This window comes from Saccostrea echinata, unplaced genomic scaffold (assembly GCF_033153115.1).
Source record: "Saccostrea echinata isolate AGI-Se365-2 ecotype Australia unplaced genomic scaffold, CSIRO_AGI_Sech_v1 ptg000009l, whole genome shotgun sequence".
NCBI lineage: Eukaryota > Metazoa > Mollusca > Bivalvia > Ostreida > Ostreidae > Saccostrea > Saccostrea echinata.
Window position 1 is genome coordinate 34,782,943 of NW_026889758.1, and position 23,422 is coordinate 34,806,364.

The window sequence follows — 23,422 nt, forward strand, 5'->3', positions numbered from 1 at the left end:
CAGCATCTAATAGATTTTATGAAATGTGTTTATAAAAATATATTCTGTACCAAAATTGTAAAATTCATGTCACATGGATCTAGAATTCCATTGCATGTCAGGGTTAAGTCTGTAATACCGTATAGCAGGTAATTTTAGCAGGTTGCTAATTTTGGCTTATTTAAGCATTTTGGTAGAAGCCCGCTAAAATTTTAATCGCTAAAATATTCATTATTCTTCTAAGTATTCTTTTGCAATGTGTTGGAACCATGTGTCCGCTAAAATAAATTACATCAAAATTACTGGCACACCTTTGAGCAAGTAAAACGCCAAATTTTACACCTGCCAAGAAAACTTATGAAAACTCATGTATTCATCAATGCCTTTGGACCTCTTGCTTCCTTTTTCAGCTTTTGTGATTATGATTTTCTGAGATGATTGCAAATCCAATGATGAAAACTTGTGCTTTTGAAATTTTGTCTGACACGAGTGACTGTGTATAAAGATTTTTCTCATTAATAAACAAGGTCTAAAAAGTTGTATTGTTTCAACAATATATACATGTATATACATGTAGTTGGATCATTATTCTGTTTTGTCTTCCACATAACAGCCAGGGATGAGTTTCAGCAGTAACACAAGTTCAGGATACAGCGTTGAGCCCCAGAAACCTCCAGGGGAGTTATTTAACATTGTCAGTCTGCAGTCATCAGCAAGACCAGGCTGTATCATAGAGCTGGAACCTATAGCTGATGCTGCTCAGGTGAGTCTAGAAAATCATCAGTCAGACCAGGCTGTAACTTAGAGCTGGAACCTACAGCTGATGCTGCTCAGGTGAGAGTAATGAATCATCAGTCAGACCAGGCTGTATCATAGAGCTGGAACCTACAGCTGATGCTGCCCAGGTGAGTCTAGAAAATCATCAGTCAGACCAGGCTGTATCATAGAGCTGGAACAGCTGTTTGGGTTAATCCTAGTAAATTATCAACAAATTCCAGGCTGTATCACAGAGCTGAAACCTATAGGTGATGCTGTTCAGGTGAGTGTAATGAATCATCAGCCAGACCAGGCAGTATCATAGAGCTGAACCTATAGCTGATGTTGCTCAGGTGAGTCTAGAAAATCATCAGTCAGACCAGGCAGTATCATAGAGCTGGAACTTATAGGTGATGCTGCTCAGGTGAGAGTAATGAATCATCAGCCAGACCAGGCTGTATCATAGAGCTGGAACCTATAGCTGATGTTGCTCAGGTGAGAGTAATGAATCATCTCATTCCAGGCTGTATCATAGAGCTGGAACATATAGGTGATGCTGTTCAGGTGAGTGTAGTGAATCATCAGCCAGACTAGTCTTTATCACAGAACCTATTGCTGATGCACTCAGGTGAGTAGTGGTAGAATAATTCTTTAATTAAAAAGAGATTGTTTTATCAAGTGTATAAGAAAAGGAATCCATTAGCTGCATTCATGGAATAAATTCATAGTTGGACAATACAAGCTAAGATTAGGAATCAAAGTACATGCACCACATTTGATTATAATTCAACAAAGGTAACCTGTCTGATTTTTTTCCCTTACTACACAAAGTAACATTTTGTATTATGTTTTGTAGAGCTGGCAGCAGACACAGCTTCTCCACGTCTTTCAGGAGCAGATGATAACTGGTCGTCCCAGTACATCTTCTAGCAGCATGGAAGTCATTGTAGATCTAAGATCCTCAGGGTCTTTCTGTGAACATTTCTATCTGGTAGTGCTTGAAAAGACCAAGAATTTTGGATCAGTGCTTCACATGTGGAAGATTACCATTTCCTCCAAATCAGGGGAGCCATGTGAAGGTAGGAAAGCAACTCTTTCAGAGAATTAATTTTACATTAATTCCAGCTATATTGGACAATATAACATTTTATCCAGAGGTTAATTAGTGTAATTAGATAGTTTTTATATTTACAGAGTCACATGATGGAGCTAGGAAGGGTTCGATGGATGTGAACACTGAAGAGGAAACTTCTTATGTTCCCTCAGGAAATTCTACACCTGAACATTTGACACCCAAACCCACTACTGTTGTCAAGGTGATCTTCTCCACCACAAAGGTAGGCAGTGTTTTTTGGTCACTTTAAGGCTGATCTTGTGTACTTTGAAAGCTAAAAATTAGAATTTTGTACATAAAAACTTTTAAAGTATTGAGATGTGGCTTTTGAGTTTGTGAATAGTTTTTTAAACATTGGGAATCATTTTGTTTGGGATACATGTGTTTGTTAGTCTATCTATCCACATCATTAACTGCTGCAAGTGCTACTGAATTTTAGGAAAGGACTCCATGTCTGGTCAGTTTAATGTTCATGCTTTGTGTTAGATCAAGGTCAAAAACAAAGTTCAAATTTGGAATAAAATTTATCAAAGAAATAATACATTTGACCTGATATCATAAACTTACGAAAATTTGGTTCCTAAAGATAAGTTTAAATTAGTTGGCTTTTGATGGTTGACTACAATGCTTTTTTATTCAATATGTAGTTGTGCACACAAACCTTACCCCTGCCAGAAGGAGTAGATGTCCAGAGTGCCAATGTATCAGCAGGTCACTTAAGCTCCGCCTCCATCTACCCAGCATGCCTTGCTCCATACCTGTTGGTCACTGCCTGTTCAGATGGTGAGGTTCGTTTCTGGAACTGCAGCATGTCGTCAGTGTATGAAGTAGGAGGGAAATCCCCCCAACCCACATTGTCGTACAGCACAATAAGTTTTGAAATGGCTGTGGAGGAAGACCATGGAATGCGTAAACCTTCAACAAGTGTGTTCACGAAATCAGAGGCCATGGAGACAAGCTATCAATGGCAGGAATGGAGCATGATGAACAGCTCCAAGGACACGAGTTCTATAAGTATTACAGGTATCCTGTCATTGAATTTACTCTGACACTGGTTTAAATGTCAGTATCATAATGCTCTGAACTTTGCATTAACTCTGATATCAAAATTGTATATTTGATTAATGTGAATACATGTATAAAGTATAATTAATAAATTATTTCCATGTACTTCGGAATTTAAAAAAAAATATGGATGCTTATTTTTAATGATTAAATTTCAATTGGCAACAGTTTGATGTACATGTATATGAATAAGTAAAATTACATAATTACAATAACAAAAGACAAAATTAAATACTGGTAGAGTTTGATATAAAATGATAGATTTATTGCCATTTGAAAATCAGTAAATGTACTTATGAAGATTTAAATGGATTTTGGAAGATTAAGAAATTGTTCAGAATCATTGCCTTTTAGTTATGTGAAAGTTTATTTTGATGAATTTGAATTTGTGAAGTTCTGTTGAAAGTTTTAGACAACAAATATTCTAACATTAATCTTTAAATATCTAGGTCATCCAATCACTGTGAGTTGTGCCTACAGTGGACGCCTAGCAGTGGCTTACAGATTGTTTGGACCAAAACAACTTCCTAACAATCCAAAGGGAAAACTTCTTAACCTCTGGGTGGCCATTTATGAATGTGAATCTACAGGTGACAAAATTAAGTTTAATAGATATTTTATTTAAATTTTAATTATTTCTTCATTATTTTGAAATTTTTTTTGTAAAAATTTATTCCTAATATTAAGTAAAATACTACATACAGTCTTTTTTGATTTCTCTGTTTTTATAGGAGGCTCAGAGTGGATTTTAGAAGATACCATTGAACTTAAAAATGTCACAATTCCTGATCCTAAAGCAGAAATAGATATGGACTGCATTCTATGTCCATCTGGAATAAAATCTCCAAGAGTCATAGAAGAGGGAGAAACCCCAAAAGGGATGTCACCCTCAGCATCCTTGGTTAATATTTCAAAATCAGTATCTATACCAAGTTTGAGTACAATATGTAGTGTAAGAAAAAGCATTGCAGAGCATGGTAATACAGCAGGAATTCTGCATCAGAAACATCTTGTTCAGTTAGACTGGGTGTCAACAGAAGATGGATCACACATTTTGACTATTGGAGTAGGACAAAAAATTCTGATGTATGTCCAAGTGTCTGATGATGTGATCAGTGCATCCAAACAAGGAAAGGAAGGCTCTGAAGAACAATCAAAGAGGAAGCCAAGGAAAAACCAGAATCCAAGTAGAGAAGCCCTGAATTTGCATCTAGGAAAGGAGAAGGCTGAAGCACCAAAGAAAAGAGGAAGGCTTCAAAAGGCAAAATCTGTCATGATAATGGACGATAACCCTGAGGAGATACGGTGGATGCTGCTGCGATCAGTTGAATTGAGCACTGCTGATGGATTACCTCCCTTACCTATGCATATTTCGTGGGTAAGAGCTGGAATTCTAGTTGTGGGGATGGATAATGAGATGCATGTGTATTCTCAGTGGCGATGTTCACAGTCCCAGGTAGATCATGGTAGTGTAGAAGACTCCAAGTGTCTCCAGGATCCAGATTCCTCCTGTTTTAACATAGAGGTCCTTGCCAACATAAAATCTACTGCTACTTTTAAACCTTCTTATTCTCTACCAAACTTCAAACATATAAATTCTGTGTCCAAGAAAAGCTCAGATATTAGTGTGAAATCTTCCTTGAGCAAAATTAAAAGTGAGAGTTTAACTAGCTTGTCAGCCATCCATGACTTTGGGCTCTTTGAAGCTACTAGAGAGGCAAATCCATGTCTTCCCCAGTATCATCCAAAAGAAATGATAGAGCTATTGAACTTTGGTAAAGTCAGGAGAGTAAAAGCAATCTTAGCTCATTTAGTAAGATGCATATGTAATGGTGAAATCCCTCCAATGAATATATCAGAGGAAATGGACACGGAAGACTTGAAGTGGGGATATGGTAGAAGTAGGGCTCTATCAGTGAGTGGGGCAAGTCCAAAAAGTCCATTGGAGGTCCCACTTCTGCAAGAGGAACCTCATTTAGAGTACAAAGAAATCTCTTTCATACCACCTCTTCCCATGTATGCCCTATTAGCTGCTGATGAACAAGTTACAGTGACCAAAAACGACCACATTACTAGCACAGCCCCTGGAACTGCCACAGCAAACCAAGACTATAGTGACCTGTTCTCCACCAATGTTGGAGTGGAAGAAGAACTTGATACAGATGTACTGGGTACCTCAGCGGACAGCAACATGTCAGGTCGAGGTCGACTCCAGTCCGCATCTGGAGTTAATCCATCTAATCCAAATGAGTTCACCCCCAACCACAGTCAGGTTCTGATGAAGCACCTGACTCACACACAGCTGCCTGGTCTGACTAGTGTGGATCAGATGTATCTCCTGGCTATTGCTGACACCGTGGCGAATAACAAGATTGACTTCACTGACAAGTTTGAGGTGGAAAAACCAGGTATATTTAGTCTCTATATTCACAGAAAAATTTATTTGATATGGAATTCAATTCAAAATGATTTTTTGGATTGCGAGAAATTGTTACATATGTATATATAGACTTTGATAGATTTGGTATGATTAATTTTAATCTTTTCAAATTTTCACTGAGAAATGTGTATTGGGATGTTATTTTGAAGACATTTATAAATTGAGTTTTTATATATATCTGAAATTGAGTTTTTATAGATACGTTGTATCTGAAATAGAGTTTTTACAGATATCTGTTTATTTTTCAGCTGGTGGAGATCTGAACAAGGAATCAGCGGAAACAATAGACAACTGTGGTCTGCGGTTTTTACTGGCAATGAAAAATCATATCTACCTTGTGAGGACATTACAACCAAGACAAAGAGCAGCTCTACAGAGAGTGGGACTGAAATCCTTCAACCTTGTCTGGGCCTTCCATTCAGAGTCAACAGAGGTATGTAACAGCTGCACTGGAAATATAAAACAATCATTCAGGACCTAAGAAGTAACAGGAGTTTGATTTTTTGCCCCATTGTATTCATTTAATGTGTTGTTAATTGCATGCATCAGTAACAAGTGCTCATAAGGGTTATTTCCATGACACCCGCATTATATGTTGTTGATGCTGAATATGATATACAATGTATATAATTATATCCACATTTTTAGTTTATATTACCCCCTGTGCATCAATTCCACATTTGCAGGACTTCTTTGTCAATTTTTTAGAATTATTATTCATATAGACATAATTCATTGAACAAAGGTAAAATTGAAAGAAACTAAAATTACAAAAAAATAAGTGTTTAAGAAAGTAATTCAAGGCAGAATTTCAAATATTGCTTTGATTATGCAGGAGTTGCTGTCACACATCCCCAGCATGCAGAAGGGAGAACCTACCTGGGAGGAACTCAGACAGTTTGGGGCAGGGTGGTGGATCAACAACATTAACATCCTCAAGAGAACCATTGAAAAGGTGACCATTCATTTAATACCAGAGTATCATCATTGTTTATTGATGTATTTAATGTTGTTGTACCTTATTAAGATATTTAAAATTATCCAAATAAGTGAAGTAGCTGGATAACTCTTTCAATTCTCTAAAACTTTTTTGTTCAGTGCCAGTACACACGAGTTATGAAATTCTGACTAAAAAAGAGCAAACATAATTTTTTGATTTTTATAAATAAGACTTTTAATAATTATACACGGGTTTAAAATGTTATACATGTAAATTAAGTATGCAGGTAAACTAGATAGATGTGTAAAAATGGGAAATAAAGTTCAAAGCAAAATCTGGGATGCCTAAGGGACATTTTCAAGAGCTTCAATCAGCTCCTCTGTTTCTAATTTTGGCTTGTGTATTCTTAAAATTCAACCACATTTGAATTTGTCTGAAATTTAATTTTCTTTCAGTAATACATTTGTAAATGTTTGAAGTCTTGAATTACTCATTTATGAAATATATCCTTTGTTTATGAATATTTAATGTGTTGAGTCAGAATTACATATACAAGTTCAACTTTGGTAACATAGCTTTGGAGCAGCTAGATTAATAGTGGCTGGATTTATACCACAGCACCTCTATGTATTACTACTAAATACCTACATAACAGAAAGGAAGAGTGTGATTTGGTAAAATAAAAGAAGTGTGTGATTTGGTAAAATTTCCATTTTGACATACAGGTACAAATGCTATGTAAATGTGTGTCAATAGATGTAACATATTAAGTTGCTGTGAAAGGATTCAACTTCTAATTGAATTTTTTAGAACCTGTATAACCATGTAATTTCAGTTGGCTAAGGCAGCCTTCCAGAAGAAGAAGGACCCCATGGATGCTGCATTGTTTTACCTGGCAATGAAAAGGAAAAATGTCCTATGGGGATTGTATAGGTATAGGCTCTAGTAAAACTGCTTTTAAAGCACAAGTGTATTAAGTCATTAAAAATTAAGTTCAGAATACTACACTCTGCAAACTTTGTCAAGGATAGTGGAGACTTGCATTCTGTTCATTACCTTTCTGCCTATGTTCATCTTTCCAGATCTGTTGATAACAAACGATTGATGGAATTCTTCAAGAATGATTTCTCATTAGAGAGGTGGAGGAAAGCAGCACTGAAGAATGCCTTTGATCTGCTCGGCAAACAGAGATTTGAGCATGCAGCAGCTTTCTTCCTATTGGCAGGATCTCTACATGATGCTATTGAGGTATACATATATTTGATATACATTTAAGTACATGTTCATGTAGCATACAGTAAATGTACTTGATTTAGTGGTAATCGTATATTATTGCCTTTTGCTGCTTCTTGCCCCCTAATTCAAGTACATGCTAAAATATGATTAAAAGCAAATACATAAAGAAGCTTGGCTACTAATGCATTTATTTATTATTATGCTAATCTGTTGATGAGGAAGATTGCGCTAAAGTTTGAGTGCCCTAATTTTTGTATGTATGTATGCTGCTTATTTACTACTCCCAATGAAACAGAGTCACATTACATAGAATCAATACTTCTTTTTTGACAAAGGATTCATTCTGATAGTCCTGAACATACCTGTATAGATAATGATTTATGATGTATACATGGAATAGTCCTTGAGATTTAAATTTAAAAGAAGGAAATATATTTCAGTAATTTTACTGTTTTGCTTCATTGAATTGAAAAATCTGACAAATTGCATTGTTGTTTTTTGCAGGTTTGTTTGAACAACTTAGAGGACATTCAGTTGGCTTTAGTTGTGTGTCGTCTATATGATGGAGAGACCATGATGCCTGATAGTGCCAAACAAGTCTTACGCAAACATGTTCTTGGGTGTGAAGATCAGGAATCTAGAACAGCTTTAACAGAGAAATTGACCTCTGATCCATTCCTAAGAAGCATGGCATGGTGGAATTTCAAAGAATACCGAAAATCATTGAAAACTTTACTTCTGTCAAGTTCTGCAAAGACCCATTTAAAGCCCAGTGATCCAGACGATCAAGAACTGGGAGGGCAAAGTGCAATACCAAATGTTTTCAATTTTTATAATTACCTGAGAAATCATCCTCTTATTTTGAGGCACAAGATTACATCTGCTGCTCCATTAGCACAGAGGAAAGGGGTCATTCCAGGCTTCACCCACCAACAAACAATCATTGAGGAACAGGACTCGCTGATGTTCATTGACAAAGTCACCCCCATTGAAAGGCGGCTGTTTTTTAGGACTGCTCACACTCATTATAAAAATGGCTGTCCTCTTCTTGCACTGGAAGTGTTGTCCAAGCTTCCAAATATAATAACGGAGGAGGATATTGAAAGTGATGAAGAAGTGGAGAGTGAGACTGTTAAACCATTATCACAGCCTATTAGTACAGGGACCTTAGTGGGAGAAGACCATATCAAGAATAAGGACTCAAATCCAGGGTATGATTGGAGTAGTCCTGCAATAAATGGAATGGTGAATGGGGAAACAGCCGATGCTTTTGATTGGTCAACACCTGTCGGTGGTAAGCAAGATAGGGGAGATTCTTTTGACTGGGGAGCTCCAGTGTCCAGATTTGACTTTGAGGAGGAACCCAGATTCACCCTCAGTTCTGGGGAGAGTGAGGTGGAAAGTGAAACAGAACACCATCCAGAAGAGGTGGAGAAGAAGCCCTCTCAGAGGGGCAAACTGCAGAAAGTTCCAAATATTGTTGTGGATGATGTTTTGACAAATGGACATGATGAAGTTTGTGCAGACACTAAATCTAGTCACAAGAATCAGATAGACATATTTGCACAGCAGTACAAATTCATAGCATGCCTGAAGGTTTTAATGGAAGAGATGAGGACACTTGCAACAGGTTTTGAAGTGGATGGTGGACAATTGAGGTAAAGAGTAATCTTGTATAGGATGTATGTAATCTTACTATTGGTTAATGTTGTCTGAAAATAGCTCTGTAGTCGGAAAATAGCTCTTCAGAGCTAATGTTTCTTGTTGATTTACCCGACTTCAAATGAATATTATCTTATCTTATCTAGGATGATTCTTTCCTTTTATGTATTACATGTATTGTGATATTTCTGTAGTACAAATGTTATTTAAATTTTGTTTTGGTATACCTTAGGTTTCAGCTTTACATCTGGTTGGAGAGGGAGGTTGAAGTACTACAGTATCTGTGTAATTATGGAGAAGGTGTTGTATTCCCAGCAGACAATCAACAAGAACCAGCACATGTATTGTTTGAAGGTAAAGTAATCCATTTATCTTACATAATTTAATTTATTTTGTAAGGTTGAAGTTTTATACAATTTCTTATATACTGTGTTGTCTTCTCATTGCATGTTATAAAATAAAACAAGAACAAAATAATGGGAAACTTCCCTAAAAATCTTAAGCATACCGAAGTAGTGTTCCTAAAAAAATATTCCAGTATAATTCATTGGTCATATAGGTCATCATGTATTAATTTTCATGATTTTATTGAGATGTAATTGATAACTTTACCCAAAACTTTTTATAAAAACTTTCATTAACATGTTGAAAAGAAATTCTTACTTGTAATTGTCACTGAGTACAACCATAACACACCAAGTATGATTTGAACAAGGATAGGCATTGTAATGTATAAAGAAATGTTCAAAAACCTGCAGTAATAAAAAATTCTGTGTACATCATTTATAATTAGTTAAAGGTTATTTAAGAAATGAAGAAGACTAAATTATATTATTTGCTTTAAATGTTGTTTAAGGATGCAAAAGCCAGGAAACAATATCTAATATTTTATTGTTGTTCCATGTTAGACTGTGTCGATCCAGCGTCATATCTTGAACTGAGTGGTATGAAGTCTCATTTAAAAGCTTGGCTTCTCTAGCAGCAGACAATGTCAACAGGCTTTTATTTTTGCATGCCTTGCATTTTATTTAAAGTCTACCAGAGTCTACAGATTCCTGATTTAAAAATCCTTTTCAATATACTAGTATTTTATTTCTGCATTGGTGTCAAGGAAAACTCTTTCCTATGGTATTTTCATCCTGAAAAATTATACCAACCCATCTAAAACAACTAGAATTACATGTATGGTTTATATTTCTATAGATATTATACATTTGATGAATACTTCTAAAAATCTTACTAATGGTTAATAATCTTGAGAAAATTAATGAACAGTTTGTGAGATGTATCTAGACTGCTAGTACATTATATTGACAATTCATGAATCTCACTACTGTTTTCTTTAATACCTTACTTTTTATACTACATGTAGCTGTTATGGTATATACCTGAGGTCTTTTGTCAGTGAAAATCAAACTGTGGCTAAAAAGCAAAGTTTCTTTTAGTTTTCTATGCCAAAGTGATTCTTTTTTTTTGGCAATGTTTTAAAGTATGTAGTTCTAGCGCTTTATTTAGCTGTGTTGTAAAGTGCTCTTTAAATATGAGTTTGACAAGTGTGTTACTTCAGGAAATATTAACAGTTGTTGAAGGTGAAAAATTGAGTTTGCAAGAAACCATATGCTGGATTAAAAAAAAGGTCACAAAATTAAAATGAAGTCACAAACGGTAAATGATATGTGATATATTTATATGATCGTGCTAGTGGATGGGTAAGTTCTGAAATCTTCCAGCTTCTGCTTAACATGCAAAAGATTCTAATAATTTGAAAGACCATGCACAAAGTCATACAGCATTATGCAAAAAAAGCAAAACAAAATTAGCTTCTACAGCATAGAGGCTCTTGTTGTAAATTGTAATTGTTGATTTCATGGGATGGCATTAAAGACAATTCTTATGTATAATGTATACTTTTTTTAACAGAGAGCAATGCAAGTATACTAGATGCATCAGTAGAAGAGGGCAGTTCATTCTTACTGGATGCACCACAAAGAAAGCTGAACAGGTCACTATCCTTGCGTTCAGACTCCTCATCAATTTCCATTAAACCAACACTCCATGAAGTCATTTTGGCTGAAAAGATGGACTTTGAAGCCAAACTGGAGCGTATGTCCAGGAGGAAGCAGTGGCTTAAGATGCACCACCAGTTGCTCCGGACACTGGCCAGTTACTGTATGTTACAGGGGTCAGGAGGAGGTGGGCTGGCCTCAGTCCAGATGGAATTGTTGCTGCTATTGCAGGCAAGATTATTTTTTTTGTCAATTTTTTTTGTAATTTGTAATAATTACAATATTTTTTTTTTTTTATAAAAATGATTTTCATTACACATGAAGAAGAGATTTAAATTTGTTTAACTACAGTCAACTTTCTTAAATACATTTGTTCTAAATGAAGAACATCCTAATCTACATTGTATTCACTTTCTGCCTTCAAGAATTTTAAAAGCATAATTTTGAAAGGTTGTTATATTGAACTTAGGTGGGTTTTGGTGAATTGAACAAAATATTTGCTTAACAGGAACACCAACAAGAGAGGCCTCAGCAGCAGTTGTTTTCCCCTTTGCCATTCCCCACCACTCTTCCCCTCCTCTCTGCCAGCATTGCCAGCTCTAAGACAGTGGTGGCGGACCCCATCAAACACATACAATGTATGACACAGGATCTTCTCCACTCTGTGATAGAGATGACGGCACCTCCGGGAATCAGCAGTGCTATAAACACCATACTGACAATGCGTAACCTTAGCCTGGCCTTGTCAGCCTGTGTGTACCAGTGTCTGTGTGACTGTGATAGTTTTGTGGTCTCCCTTAATGAGACAAGTGATGCCACTCTGGAGGGGTTTACTAGGTGAGATCTGGAGACAGAATTTTACAACAATGTATTTACTGCATATATATATTTTTAATACTAAAAATTTTTCTAAAACCATAATATTCACGATTTACGATTTTTTGTAATTTTCTGATGGGATTTCTTTGTTTTGGTTGCAGTCATAATTTTACCAGTGCTCAAGCAGGTCACTTAATGGCAGGCGTTCAGAGGTATCGACGGAAATCAAGTGCTGGGGATGAAATCAACACATCTCCAGCTTCATGGCCAGGTATGTTCCTTTGCATAATAGTTAGACAGAAGGAGAAACAGAATTCTTTTTAATTTTGAAAATGTACTTGTATTAAACAAAACCCCTCAAACTTACAGAGCAATGCTAATCTTAAGAAAAGTAATTTGAAAGCATGAAAATGTGGATATTCTCTCATAAATTGATTAAAGAAAGCTATTATTAAATATCGTGTATCTGTGATTGCTAAATCAGAAAGCGAAAATCATATTGTGTTATTGGTTTTGAAGGTGTTCAAGGATTACGTGCAATGTTGGCCAGAGAGAAGGATGAGGATGCCCAGAAACTTCACATTCTTCTGTGTGAGACGTTAGTAGCAGTGTATGTGAGTCTACTGGTGACTGCCCTGGCAACACACGACTGCAGCATGTTATATCGGCTCATCGCCCATCGATTTGTCACACAGATGTGGTGTGCTTTGTTTGGGGGAGGGGCAAGAACGGTCCTCAGGGTGTCTGATTCTCCTGTACCTTTAAGTAAGGACATTTCAAGCAGTGAAATTCTATCATGATTATAAAATGAAGAATTTTTCATATTCTGCAACTCAGATGCAGACAACGTACATGTAGAATACAGTGGATTCCATTTAATTGGATAGGGGTTTAGCTAATATTTTGGTTATTTCAGTATAATATCAGAGCACATTTCTTTATTTATTGATAATTTTTCTGATATTCTGATGAGAAAATATTGGAATTTCGTTTTATCTGATACAAAAATTTGGACTATCATAGTGTTTTTTGATAATCATCACCTTGTTCACACCTCTCACTTCTTATATGAAGCCTTTGTATATGTCTGACACCTCTCACCTTCAGTACAACAATGAGGGGTTAGTTACAGCTGGATGCACTTAGGCACCTTAACTGTGTTAATAGTGGGCACGGTAGATCGATCGCAGTTTCATTTTTCCGCGATTCGGCACAGCTTTTACGCGAAAAAAATCCTTGTTAATTGTGACAATTGTTTACAATTTTTCCGATGTGAAAGTTTAATTATTGAACTGATTAGCTTGTGTATGACAGTTTGCATGGACATTGAAATGCATCATAATGAGCCTATTCAATCGTTTAACATGATCATTTGGCCTAATATTTGTTTACTTTTAAGTGCAAATTTTATGGTTAAAATCACAAACGACCCGTATGAATATACATCTCAAAATTCATACCATCTTTCTACACATGGCTCTTAAAATCTTTCTTTAGCAAACAAGTACGAGACTGGTAAACTCATTGACCAGAGAATTGTCACAAACAGTATGAAATATGTAACCATATTAAACAAAAAAATAAAAATGAAACAATTTAAAATTTTTGTTTATTTTCCACTTACCGTATATACTCGCCTTTAAGTCGGTCCGCCTATAAGTCGGTTGTATTTATGAAGCTTATATTAGAGGGATTGACCTTCTAAAATACCATTCATATTATAACTCGCCTATAAGTCGGACATAGAGTTTTGGACCAAAGTTTAACTCCCAAAAATCCGACTTATAGGTGAGTATATATGGTACCATCTTTCCAGGGAGAAATAGTTTACGGATTATAGTCAAGCATTCAGTCTACTTCCGTTTCCAAAATGGAGACCATCGAAGAAGGAATGTAAACATGTGCTGAATAAAGATGGCAATAACTATCAAAGAATAATTTTTATATGTCTATTTATTTGAAAAATATCATCATATTTAATTCATAAGTAAGTAAAACAATTTGTTTTAGGAAAGTCACTAAAAGTAAATTTGTTACTATGTATTATCAATACAATGCCATGTAGCTCTATACATCTATGTTTGGACTTGGTATGGAGCAGTCGGCTATTCTAATAATTGGCTTTTCTAATAAAATTAGGCTGACGACTATTAGATAAAACGGAACCCACTGTACATTGTAAGCACAATAAGCATGTGCACTGTTTACACAAGTTAAGGAACTATAATTGGTTATTAGTGAATTTTATGAGAATTTTAATGCTTTTTGTGCATTTAGAATTGTGTTAAATGAGAAACAAATTGTGAAAGCAATAAAATTCACTAAAATAGAAGTTTTAACATGCTATAGTAATGTTAAATTGCAGTAACTTGGTGTAAAAGTGTAAGTAATGTTAGTGTACATGTTCCATGATATATGTTTCAGTAAATTTTTTCTTTCTCAGAGGGTACAGATGAGGTGGACAAACAGAGGCTGAGGCTGGTGAAGAAAGTGATGGAAGGAGGGGGTAAAGGAGGAAGTAAAAGTGGGATCTCAATGAAAGAGAAACCTGTCAAGGAGACGTTTGTACCCCCAGAACTCAGCATGGTCACATTCTTCATGACAAAGGTATGTCAGCATTTAAAGTAAGATCATATGAAAAATAACTTTTTCACAGACACAGGTACTTGACGTTTTAAACCTTTCTCTTTAATGATAAAAATATCCCCATACTATAATAATAACATTGTTATTATTATAGTATGGGGATATTTTTATCATTAAAGAGAAAGGTTTAAAACGTCAAGTACCTGTGTTCACCGAATATGAGGCATAAATATTTGATTTCTTGCAATTGGTTGAGGGTTCAAATGTCACTGCAGAAATTGTTAAGACTGGTCAATTGGATTTGACGAATGTCAGACACTTCGGCCCAACGACACCTTGGCCCAACGACATCTCGGCCCATTGACACCTCGGCCCCGACGGGTCGGCCCAAGATTTGAGACACCTCGGCTCACGTAAAAGACACCTCTGCACAAACAAAAATGTATTATTTTAAACATATTTATTTGATATTTTCTTAAGTATTTTATTATTATAGGGACTATATGCGACGGATTATATTATTATATATATCCATGAAATAAAAAAGAAAATAATTGAATAATCTTCCGAGAGTAAATTGACGGTAATTAAAAAAAAAATTGTCTATCACATAGTGCTAATCGTTAAACAAACAAGAAGACGCAGCGCATCCTTCGAAGTCTCAAGCGCGTGTCATATGGGGTGTTGACAATGAGGAGTTAATTACGAGCAGGCTAATTAATCCAATTGTTGGGTACAAACCACATATCTTCCTTGGTTGGTTTAGGGAAATATATCCATTATGCTCTAATATTACGCAAAGATCTATCAGGTTAACGTAACTTCTATATCTGTGTAAGGTTAAGTTGAGTTTATAAATTAAAAAAAAAAAGAATCAATTAAGACATCTTATTGATCAGGACAGAATACTTAAGGACATATGCTACTGTGCACTGGTTTATAAATATAATTATTATATATAGTTAAGTGTACAATACGCCCCTACTACAAAGTGATTTTTAAGTAAAAGAATTCTAAATATTATGAAATCAGTGAATAAAGTTGCATTTTCATAAGCAACAAAATAAATAAATAAATAGATCTCCTATCTCCCACTCAATAAATACAGCAGCTGACATCTATGCTGTCGTTCGTTCAAAAATTCTGAAATTATTTGCCCGTTTATCATATACATATCGTCATTATAAACATACATACATTTATATTACCATAGTGAATACAGATAATTATTCTAAAAAAAAAAAATTCCTTGGGCCGAGGTGTCTTTAGTATGGGCCGAGGTGTCAATAATTTTGGGCCGACCTGTCAGGGCCGAGGTGTCAAGCGCGACGGGCCGAGGTGTCGTTGGGCCGAGGTGTCTGTCTACCGATTTGACCACATATATATCTCATTTCTTCGGTGTTTAAAAATAACAAGGAAAAACAAACCTGATAGAATAAGGTGATGGTGGAAATCTCCGTTTACACACAAAGCCAGTGGATGTATATGTAGGTCTGTTGCACAGGTATATTTCTATAGATCTACATAAACTGTTTCTCTCACCTTTGTGGCAATAAAAATGAGAGATTCTAGAAGTAGGATGAAAGGAAATGTTACTTTTCTCTTTAATATATATGATTTTATTTACTGCATTATCTCTGGTAGGTGGTAGGCACAGAATAATGCACATATTAATTAAAAATAAATATAACTAATGATTTAGGATGTATATAAAATGTTTAAAAATGTACATTTCAGCCCTTTACCAGCCCAGTGGAGGGGACATTTGATTATGATTCTGAGGATTCATTGTCATCAGAGGAAGCATCTGATTATGATTCAGAAGACGACACCAAAGTGAATTCTTGGTAAGGCTAGGAGAGAGAGAGATAGAGAGGGAGAGAGAGAGGGGGACAGAGTTTATCTAGTCAAGAAAGTGTTAAAATGTGCCATGTTAAATATAACATAGTATATTTTTGCTGAAAACAGTAAAAAGTAGGTGAAGTTTAGTGTATGCATATGTGTAAGTTTTTATGTTACAGGTCCACATCAAGTGTTCAGCAGCACACTGATCCGACATCTTACTCCTGGAGTCTCATCAGATACTCCATCATTAAATTGGTGCTTCATAACTTTAACACATTCCTGCCACTAGTTGGAATAGATTTACCTGGTAAGGCAATGAATTTAATTATCCCCTCGCGCAACTAGTTGCGGAGGGGATATAGCATCGCTACTGTGCGTATGTGTGTGTGTTAGTGTGTTAGTGTGTCCGTTACAGCTTGTGGGCAAGATTTAAAGAAAACCTTTGGACTATCAATTCTCAGCTTCCACATACTTATGTGGCATTGTAAAAGGACGAACCCTATTCATTTTCAAATTAATCGGTAAAATATTTCTTAAAATATCGCGATTTTACTACCTTCAATCCCTGAAATTTTATGTACGACTTGACAATACTCGCTTCCGCTTAATCAACCTGGAAAATTCGGTTCGCTTCGACAGACTCGCTTCAGAGTTCAGTAAGTTCTACTTTGTATTTACGTATTGTCATATTATTGTGCGTATCTTGAGACAGTCTGTATAAACTAAAAGTGTCATCTCTGACGCTGAGTAATTGAAATAATTTGATGAACGTCGCGGTTTCATTACCAAATTTCCACAGGTGTCTGTTTACAACATGGAATTTATTCTTGAGGCGCATGTAATTCCCGAAAGCTATAAAGACATTTCACAAGTTTCAGTGACCTCTAAACACCGGTATATTTTCATTTTTTATTACAAAAAAATATTGCTTCCGCGGGTATTCTCAGATTTTATGCATATTGCATACAACTTTGAGATTTACATAGGTAGGTAAATTACTGAAACTAAGAGCATACGTGATATGTTTCTGCTAGGAATAAGGGAAACTGCTCACTTTCGTATGCATGTTATTCCCACCTCCCCCACGATGTTATGCACTTTAATTTGAAAATGCCCCCACCCCCCATCCCAAGATGATTTTGTTAAAATTGTGCTGCAATATATTTTATTTTCTTTACCTTTAAATATTTTAAACTTAACTAGTTGATTGTATCTTCATTAACGTCCCTCTTGAGAATTTTGCCATTACCGGTGAAGTGCTTGGCGCGAGGGGATGCTCCGCTTAGCGGTGCTCTTGTTTTTATTAAAAAGGATTTTATTCAAGAAAAAATAAGTTTTACATTCTGTTTTGATCCTTGAATACAAAAAATATGATACAAGTAGCCTAGAGAAATACATATGTTAAAGATATTTTTCTTTAGTATCAATGTTATTATTTGGTTATGCATATGGTGTTACTTTTAAGTAAAGTTGGAAAGAAATTTTATTTCAGAGTTGCCTGTGTGTTCACCTTTGATGCATGCTGTTTTGAAAACTCTGGAGCGCTGGATGGATGTTTTACAGGGGAAGCTAGAATTATTTGCTGGGCCTCCAGATGATTTCATTGCCAATCTTCAAGTTGACATTGTTCCAGGGAAACCACATTCCAAGTTCAAAGCTCTTTTAAATCCTTCTAACTCACCCTTCATGTAAGTTTCTATTAGGCCATAAAATATTAATTAATAGTTTCTCAGGCCAAAAATTTCAAAATTCAATGTGGCAGGCAGGTTTTTTTTTGTTTTTTTTTTGTTTTTTTTTTAAGCAAGTATCTTTTTTTCATGTCAGTCTTTCAACAAAATGATAATATTAAATGATTCTCACTTTTTTGTTCTGTTAATATACTAATTATAATGTACTCAACTTCAAATTATCTTATTCTAAACATTTCTTTAAAAGTTAATTAATAAAGGACTGTATAGACTAGAAGAATATTGTTTATCTAATAAAAAAAAACGTTTATTTATTATTGTTATAAATAGGGAAATAACTCAATTTTCTTTTTCAACTTGGAAAAATAGAAAATTGAGTTATTTCCCTTTTCAAAATGTCAATAAAATTGATCAATGCGGCCGTTTTTGACCTGATGCGGCAGTGCCTGAGAAACTATTGATTAATTTTTTTTGGCCTTATTGATAGATAAGTAGCTCATTTATATTGTCAGAAAAGTGTCATATCCTCAGAAAGTTATAATAACAAGGTCACAATCATTGTACAAAAATTTATATAGAAAAAGCGAGGGATGTGCTTTTAAGAAAAATTTGCTGTTTTGATTCTACAGTATGTGACGTTTAAGTTCTGCATGATTATTATTGTCATACTGTGTGAAATACTTGTATGTATTTTATACATTGATTTCAATTTTGAGAATATTTTAATATCAAAATGATTTTTTTTTCTTCAGAGATTCCCATTCCACATTACCCATCAAAAGACTCTGGTTTCATCTCATCAAACAGGAATCCCTAAAAGAAGTGTTCATAAGATATATATTTAGAAAGAAGATCAACCAATCAGGAGTAGGTTTATGTTTCTTTATGAGAGAGAGAAAAAAAGAGAGAGTGGGGAGAGTTTATCTAGTTAAGAAAGTGTTAAAATGTGCCATGTTAATTATAAATTACTATATTCTGCTGAAAACGGTAAGAAGTTGGTCTAGTTTAATGTATTCAGTTATTGATTATATACATGTACATTGGCACTGAATCATTTTTACCCTTTTTAGCAAAATATGAAGGTACGTACATATAATGATATAATTGCTATTCCTGCCTGACATTTCAATTTGATTTCAAATGATAGGAGACCACCACTCCAGCTGACCTTGAGAATAATCTCAAGGTCAAGGAGCCAATGAAGATCATTCACAAAGAACAGGACATCATCTTAGCATTTGCTCTTAATCAGGTAGGTGATCTCTTGCGAAAACCAATTTTATTTCCTTTGTTGAAACTTAGCAGATTGCTGTGTGATTTGATCTAGATTTTTATTAATTTTGTTGTTCTTGAAGTTCTAAAAAATTTCCCCCTATTTTTTTTATCTTCTTTTTTTGCAAATTAAGTTTAGAAATAATTTTTCGTCTAACTTATCATTCCAAATTTAGTTCTGAATGTTTCAATTTCAAACAAATTTCATTATAGAATTATTTCTATTGAATTAAATTTGTGTCATTTTCATACACCTTCCTTAATATGATACACATTTTCTTATTGTCATTCAAAATAATATTCTTAGTCTGTCCTATCTGTGGTGAGTGTTATTAATGTATACCAGAAGTAGAAGAAAATTACATAGACATGTACTATGAAGTTCGTTTGGAGCTTTAATTCTTGTGGGTCTTGGGTGCTATTACATGTACAACCATAGGAGGGGATGATGGGATAGATTTTATCCAACTGTTTAAAATCAAAATCATTTGCTTAATGTCTTAGGTATTTGTAAGAGATTTTGCACAGAAAAGGGAATCACAACGCATTTTGTTCTTTTATATTACCATAATTGTGTATACACTGCATATTAGCCATGATTTGCAAGACAATTGTTTGCACCCTTCAGGTCTAGGATAACACCATTTTGTTTTTAACTTTGTCTATTTTGCCATTGATTATTTGTAGTTTATGTTGGTTTCATGTACATATATTTATTCTCAGTGCAGATCAATGACTTTTGTTGCTTGTTGTGCTTTTAGATAAATAATGAATATTCTAACTGTGAACAGATGAGTAGATTCCTAAATGTAAATACAAAATTTGTAATATTTTTATTATCATCAGCACAGACTTACTCCATCTAAGACTCACTTTGATATATCTACAATGTAATCTACTTTAAGGTTAATTTTAACTTTGAGCCTTTTACTTTCTGATCAATTTTCTCTGAGTATATTAAGGCTGTGTTTGTACATACACTGTTATTGTTTTATTTGAAATCTATTTCTGTCTCATTAATTTACACTTTACTTTGAGTATATTATAATTATTATCATATGATGCATTTTTGAGGCATTGTACACCATACTGTTTTCCTGCATTTCAGTTACTTGCAACTGACTGATGATTTTGTTTAAAATTTATTTTATGGTGAATGTTCAATGCACATTTATTGGCTCTAGTTTATTGAATTTTTCAGACTTTTTATTGTGTTTTTTTTTTAGTGATTCAATAAGCTAATATTTTCATTCTTAGAAGAGGATACACATGTATTTTGATATGATGAAATTCTTATTGCTAATATGCAAGCAGTATTGAACTGAAACAATTAATACTAAAATTTTTTTTTTTTTTTTTGGTTGCAGTAGCCATATTTTTATATTTTGTTGACAACTTTATCTTCATTTAGTTTAAACAAAGTGCACTGGTCTTCATAAATATTATCATGTAGCCTAAAATCATTTGTATGAGTATAAACATGGTGTTGGGTTAACCCTCTAGTGATTATACTAATTCCTGTAAATTTTACAGCAGACATTTTATCCAGTTCTACATGTAAGTTTATATACCACTAATATAACACAGGGTCACTCTTATTGAGAGAGGGGTTTTTTTAGCTCAAAAGAGCCTTGTCAATCTTTGGATCAGGTGACCATTTGAAGTTTACATACTTTCAGGATTTTTTTGGCTATATTGAGAAAGAAAGCTTGAAAATAAAAAAAAATATGCTGCCTCAAGAAACAAAAATTAACAATTAACTTGAAACTTTAAAAATGTTCAACAAAGGTTTAAGATGCAGCAACAATATGAGTTGTAGGAAATGATGAATAATCAGAATTAATTAAAAGGAATTTTTCATGTCAGTGGCCAGCATTGATTTATAAAAAGAGAATTGCCTGGGTGTGGTTAAATCAGATAATTTACGGAGTCCTCCTTCACCGGTTTAAAATGTATCTAACAAATATGTCTTAAACTTTGGATTTGGGATTTTTTTAAAATTTTCCTCTTTTTTTTCATATTCCACTACAAAGAAGATAGGGTTTTCTTTCTTGCTGGGATAATTTAGGAAATTTTAGTTCTCTGACATCCTCAAATCAATTGGAGAATACCTAAATTAAAATTCAAATTAAATTCTATATATTTCCCTTTGTTTTCTTGTTAGCCTTAAGGACATGGGATGCAAAAAAAAAAAAAAGAATAAATAAATTAATTAATAAATAAATTTTGTACAAATTTCTATAAATAAATTGATTAATAAATTAATTTTGTACTAAAGTTGATTATGATGACTTCTTTATAACTGTATTTTAGGCCAATGCTAATCTGCTGGCATTGTCCACCCAGAAGGAGATTATAGAACTAGACATTGGGCCAGTACTGACCCCTCCTACCTGGCTAGAGGATGAGAATGAGATGGACATAGAGTATATCAAAAAGTAAATACTACATCTAGTAGTGCAATCTACTCAAAATACCTCCATAACATTAATAACATGTAAATGCAGACAAACTTTGTTATCTTGAACTTGATGAAGCTGAAAAAAAAACCTTTTAGATATTCAAGAATTGAAAATACATGAATTTGGTTAAAATACGTAATGAAAAAATGGTTAGGACTTCCAAATCACTGCAACATATCATAGTATTCAAGACACTGATGTTTGAGATCCTGATGTTCAAACGCATGTGTAGATCTGGTCTCATAAATGTTTTTTGGTACATAGACTATTAAAATAAGAAACTGAGGCCAAGAAAAAATTGGAAGTGTTATGCATGATAGTGAATATACTTTATGAATCAATTATGAATGTTCTTATTCAAATAGATAACTTAATAAAGAGAATGAACATCCAACCTGCATGATTTAACATATTTTTTTAAATGAATTACCTGTTTATAATTCGAGTCTTTCTCTTTTAGCCCTGCCCCTGCTGCACATGAATCAGATTTCTTTGTGGTTCAGACACCAGCAGACACGCAAACATCACAGCACAGTTCAGCGGCCACTAGTCCACATACCCCAGGTCACAGTAACTGGACAACAGGACGTGGCACTACTGTGGTAAGTCAAGGGTCAAAGGTTATGCTTTACCGCTATTGATGTATTTGTCTGTACTGTTAAAACTATTATAACCACTTAGTCATGATATGTACATGTACATGTATGTGAATCTATTTAATTGTGTATATCAATTGTATATATGTAAGATATATTTTACATTTAGCTTTTCATGTTGCATATTATTCATATTTATTAAATTGTCTTGAAAAACTGTTTGCAAAATGTTTGAAATAGGAAGCAAATTGAGGTGTTGGAAAAGTATAAATTACATTTCTGTGTGTGATACACATATGACTCTGTATTTAAGGCATGCATTAAGTGTTATTTTCTACATCTCTTTTTCTTTTTTACAGCTGAAATTCTGTAAAACTATTATTAAATTCACATGCACATATGGGTTAAGTTACATTTCTGTCTTTCTCTCTTGCTACCTCTGTCAGACAAAAGGTATAAACATCCCAGGGATAACGAATCCCCAAATCTCACAACAGATACATGACAGGAGTCATCGTCTGCTGCGTGTGGTAAGACTGCTGTTGTCAGTGGTGTGCATAGCTTCCAACACTGTTCAGTTCTGTTTTATCCTTCCAAGCTGAGTCCTTTATATCTAGTCAAGTGATCTTTTATTATTTTCCTGTGTTAACATTCTATATTTGATGTATGTACTTACACAATTTTTTGTGTGCCAAATATAGTGTTTTTTTCTAGTGTCAGGCTTCTTTTTTGATGGGAAGTTTTGATATTACTAGATAAAGATAGTAGTTAAGAAATACATGTAGATTCATTAAGATTACATGTAGGAATAACTTTTTTGCCTATCCTACTGTCCATCAACACTTGGATGTGATACATACAATACATATATTTCGAATACCGAACATGTTGTATAGAGCTGGGGAATGCTTAGAGGACAACACAGTAGATTGGGAGTTAAGAAAGAATTAAATAAA

The 23,422-nt window shown here is 34.3% G+C and overlaps 1 protein-coding gene across 1 annotated transcript in view; it reads left to right on the forward strand.

Moving 5' to 3' along the window:
- Positions 1-23,422, forward strand: part of LOC133182272 (dmX-like protein 2) — a 44,848-nt gene that overhangs the window by 16,937 nt on the left and 4,489 nt on the right. Inside the window, exons 17-43 of the mRNA XM_061317052.1 lie at positions 593-742; positions 1,592-1,814; positions 1,930-2,072; positions 2,497-2,872; positions 3,364-3,504; positions 3,646-5,322; positions 5,603-5,787; positions 6,190-6,309; positions 7,130-7,227; positions 7,377-7,542; positions 8,035-9,188; positions 9,425-9,546; positions 10,101-10,136; positions 11,113-11,429; positions 11,707-12,035; positions 12,179-12,288; positions 12,537-12,782; positions 14,461-14,624; positions 16,341-16,450; positions 16,625-16,755; positions 17,941-18,136; positions 18,889-19,003; positions 19,284-19,388; positions 20,170-20,217; positions 21,722-21,846; positions 22,331-22,472; positions 22,913-22,996. Coding sequence (XP_061173036.1) covers positions 593-742; positions 1,592-1,814; positions 1,930-2,072; positions 2,497-2,872; positions 3,364-3,504; positions 3,646-5,322; positions 5,603-5,787; positions 6,190-6,309; positions 7,130-7,227; positions 7,377-7,542; positions 8,035-9,188; positions 9,425-9,546; positions 10,101-10,136; positions 11,113-11,429; positions 11,707-12,035; positions 12,179-12,288; positions 12,537-12,782; positions 14,461-14,624; positions 16,341-16,450; positions 16,625-16,755; positions 17,941-18,136; positions 18,889-19,003; positions 19,284-19,388; positions 20,170-20,217; positions 21,722-21,846; positions 22,331-22,472; positions 22,913-22,996 — 6,813 coding nt within the window. The remainder of the gene's footprint in view (positions 1-592; positions 743-1,591; positions 1,815-1,929; positions 2,073-2,496; positions 2,873-3,363; positions 3,505-3,645; positions 5,323-5,602; positions 5,788-6,189; positions 6,310-7,129; positions 7,228-7,376; positions 7,543-8,034; positions 9,189-9,424; positions 9,547-10,100; positions 10,137-11,112; positions 11,430-11,706; positions 12,036-12,178; positions 12,289-12,536; positions 12,783-14,460; positions 14,625-16,340; positions 16,451-16,624; positions 16,756-17,940; positions 18,137-18,888; positions 19,004-19,283; positions 19,389-20,169; positions 20,218-21,721; positions 21,847-22,330; positions 22,473-22,912; positions 22,997-23,422) is intronic.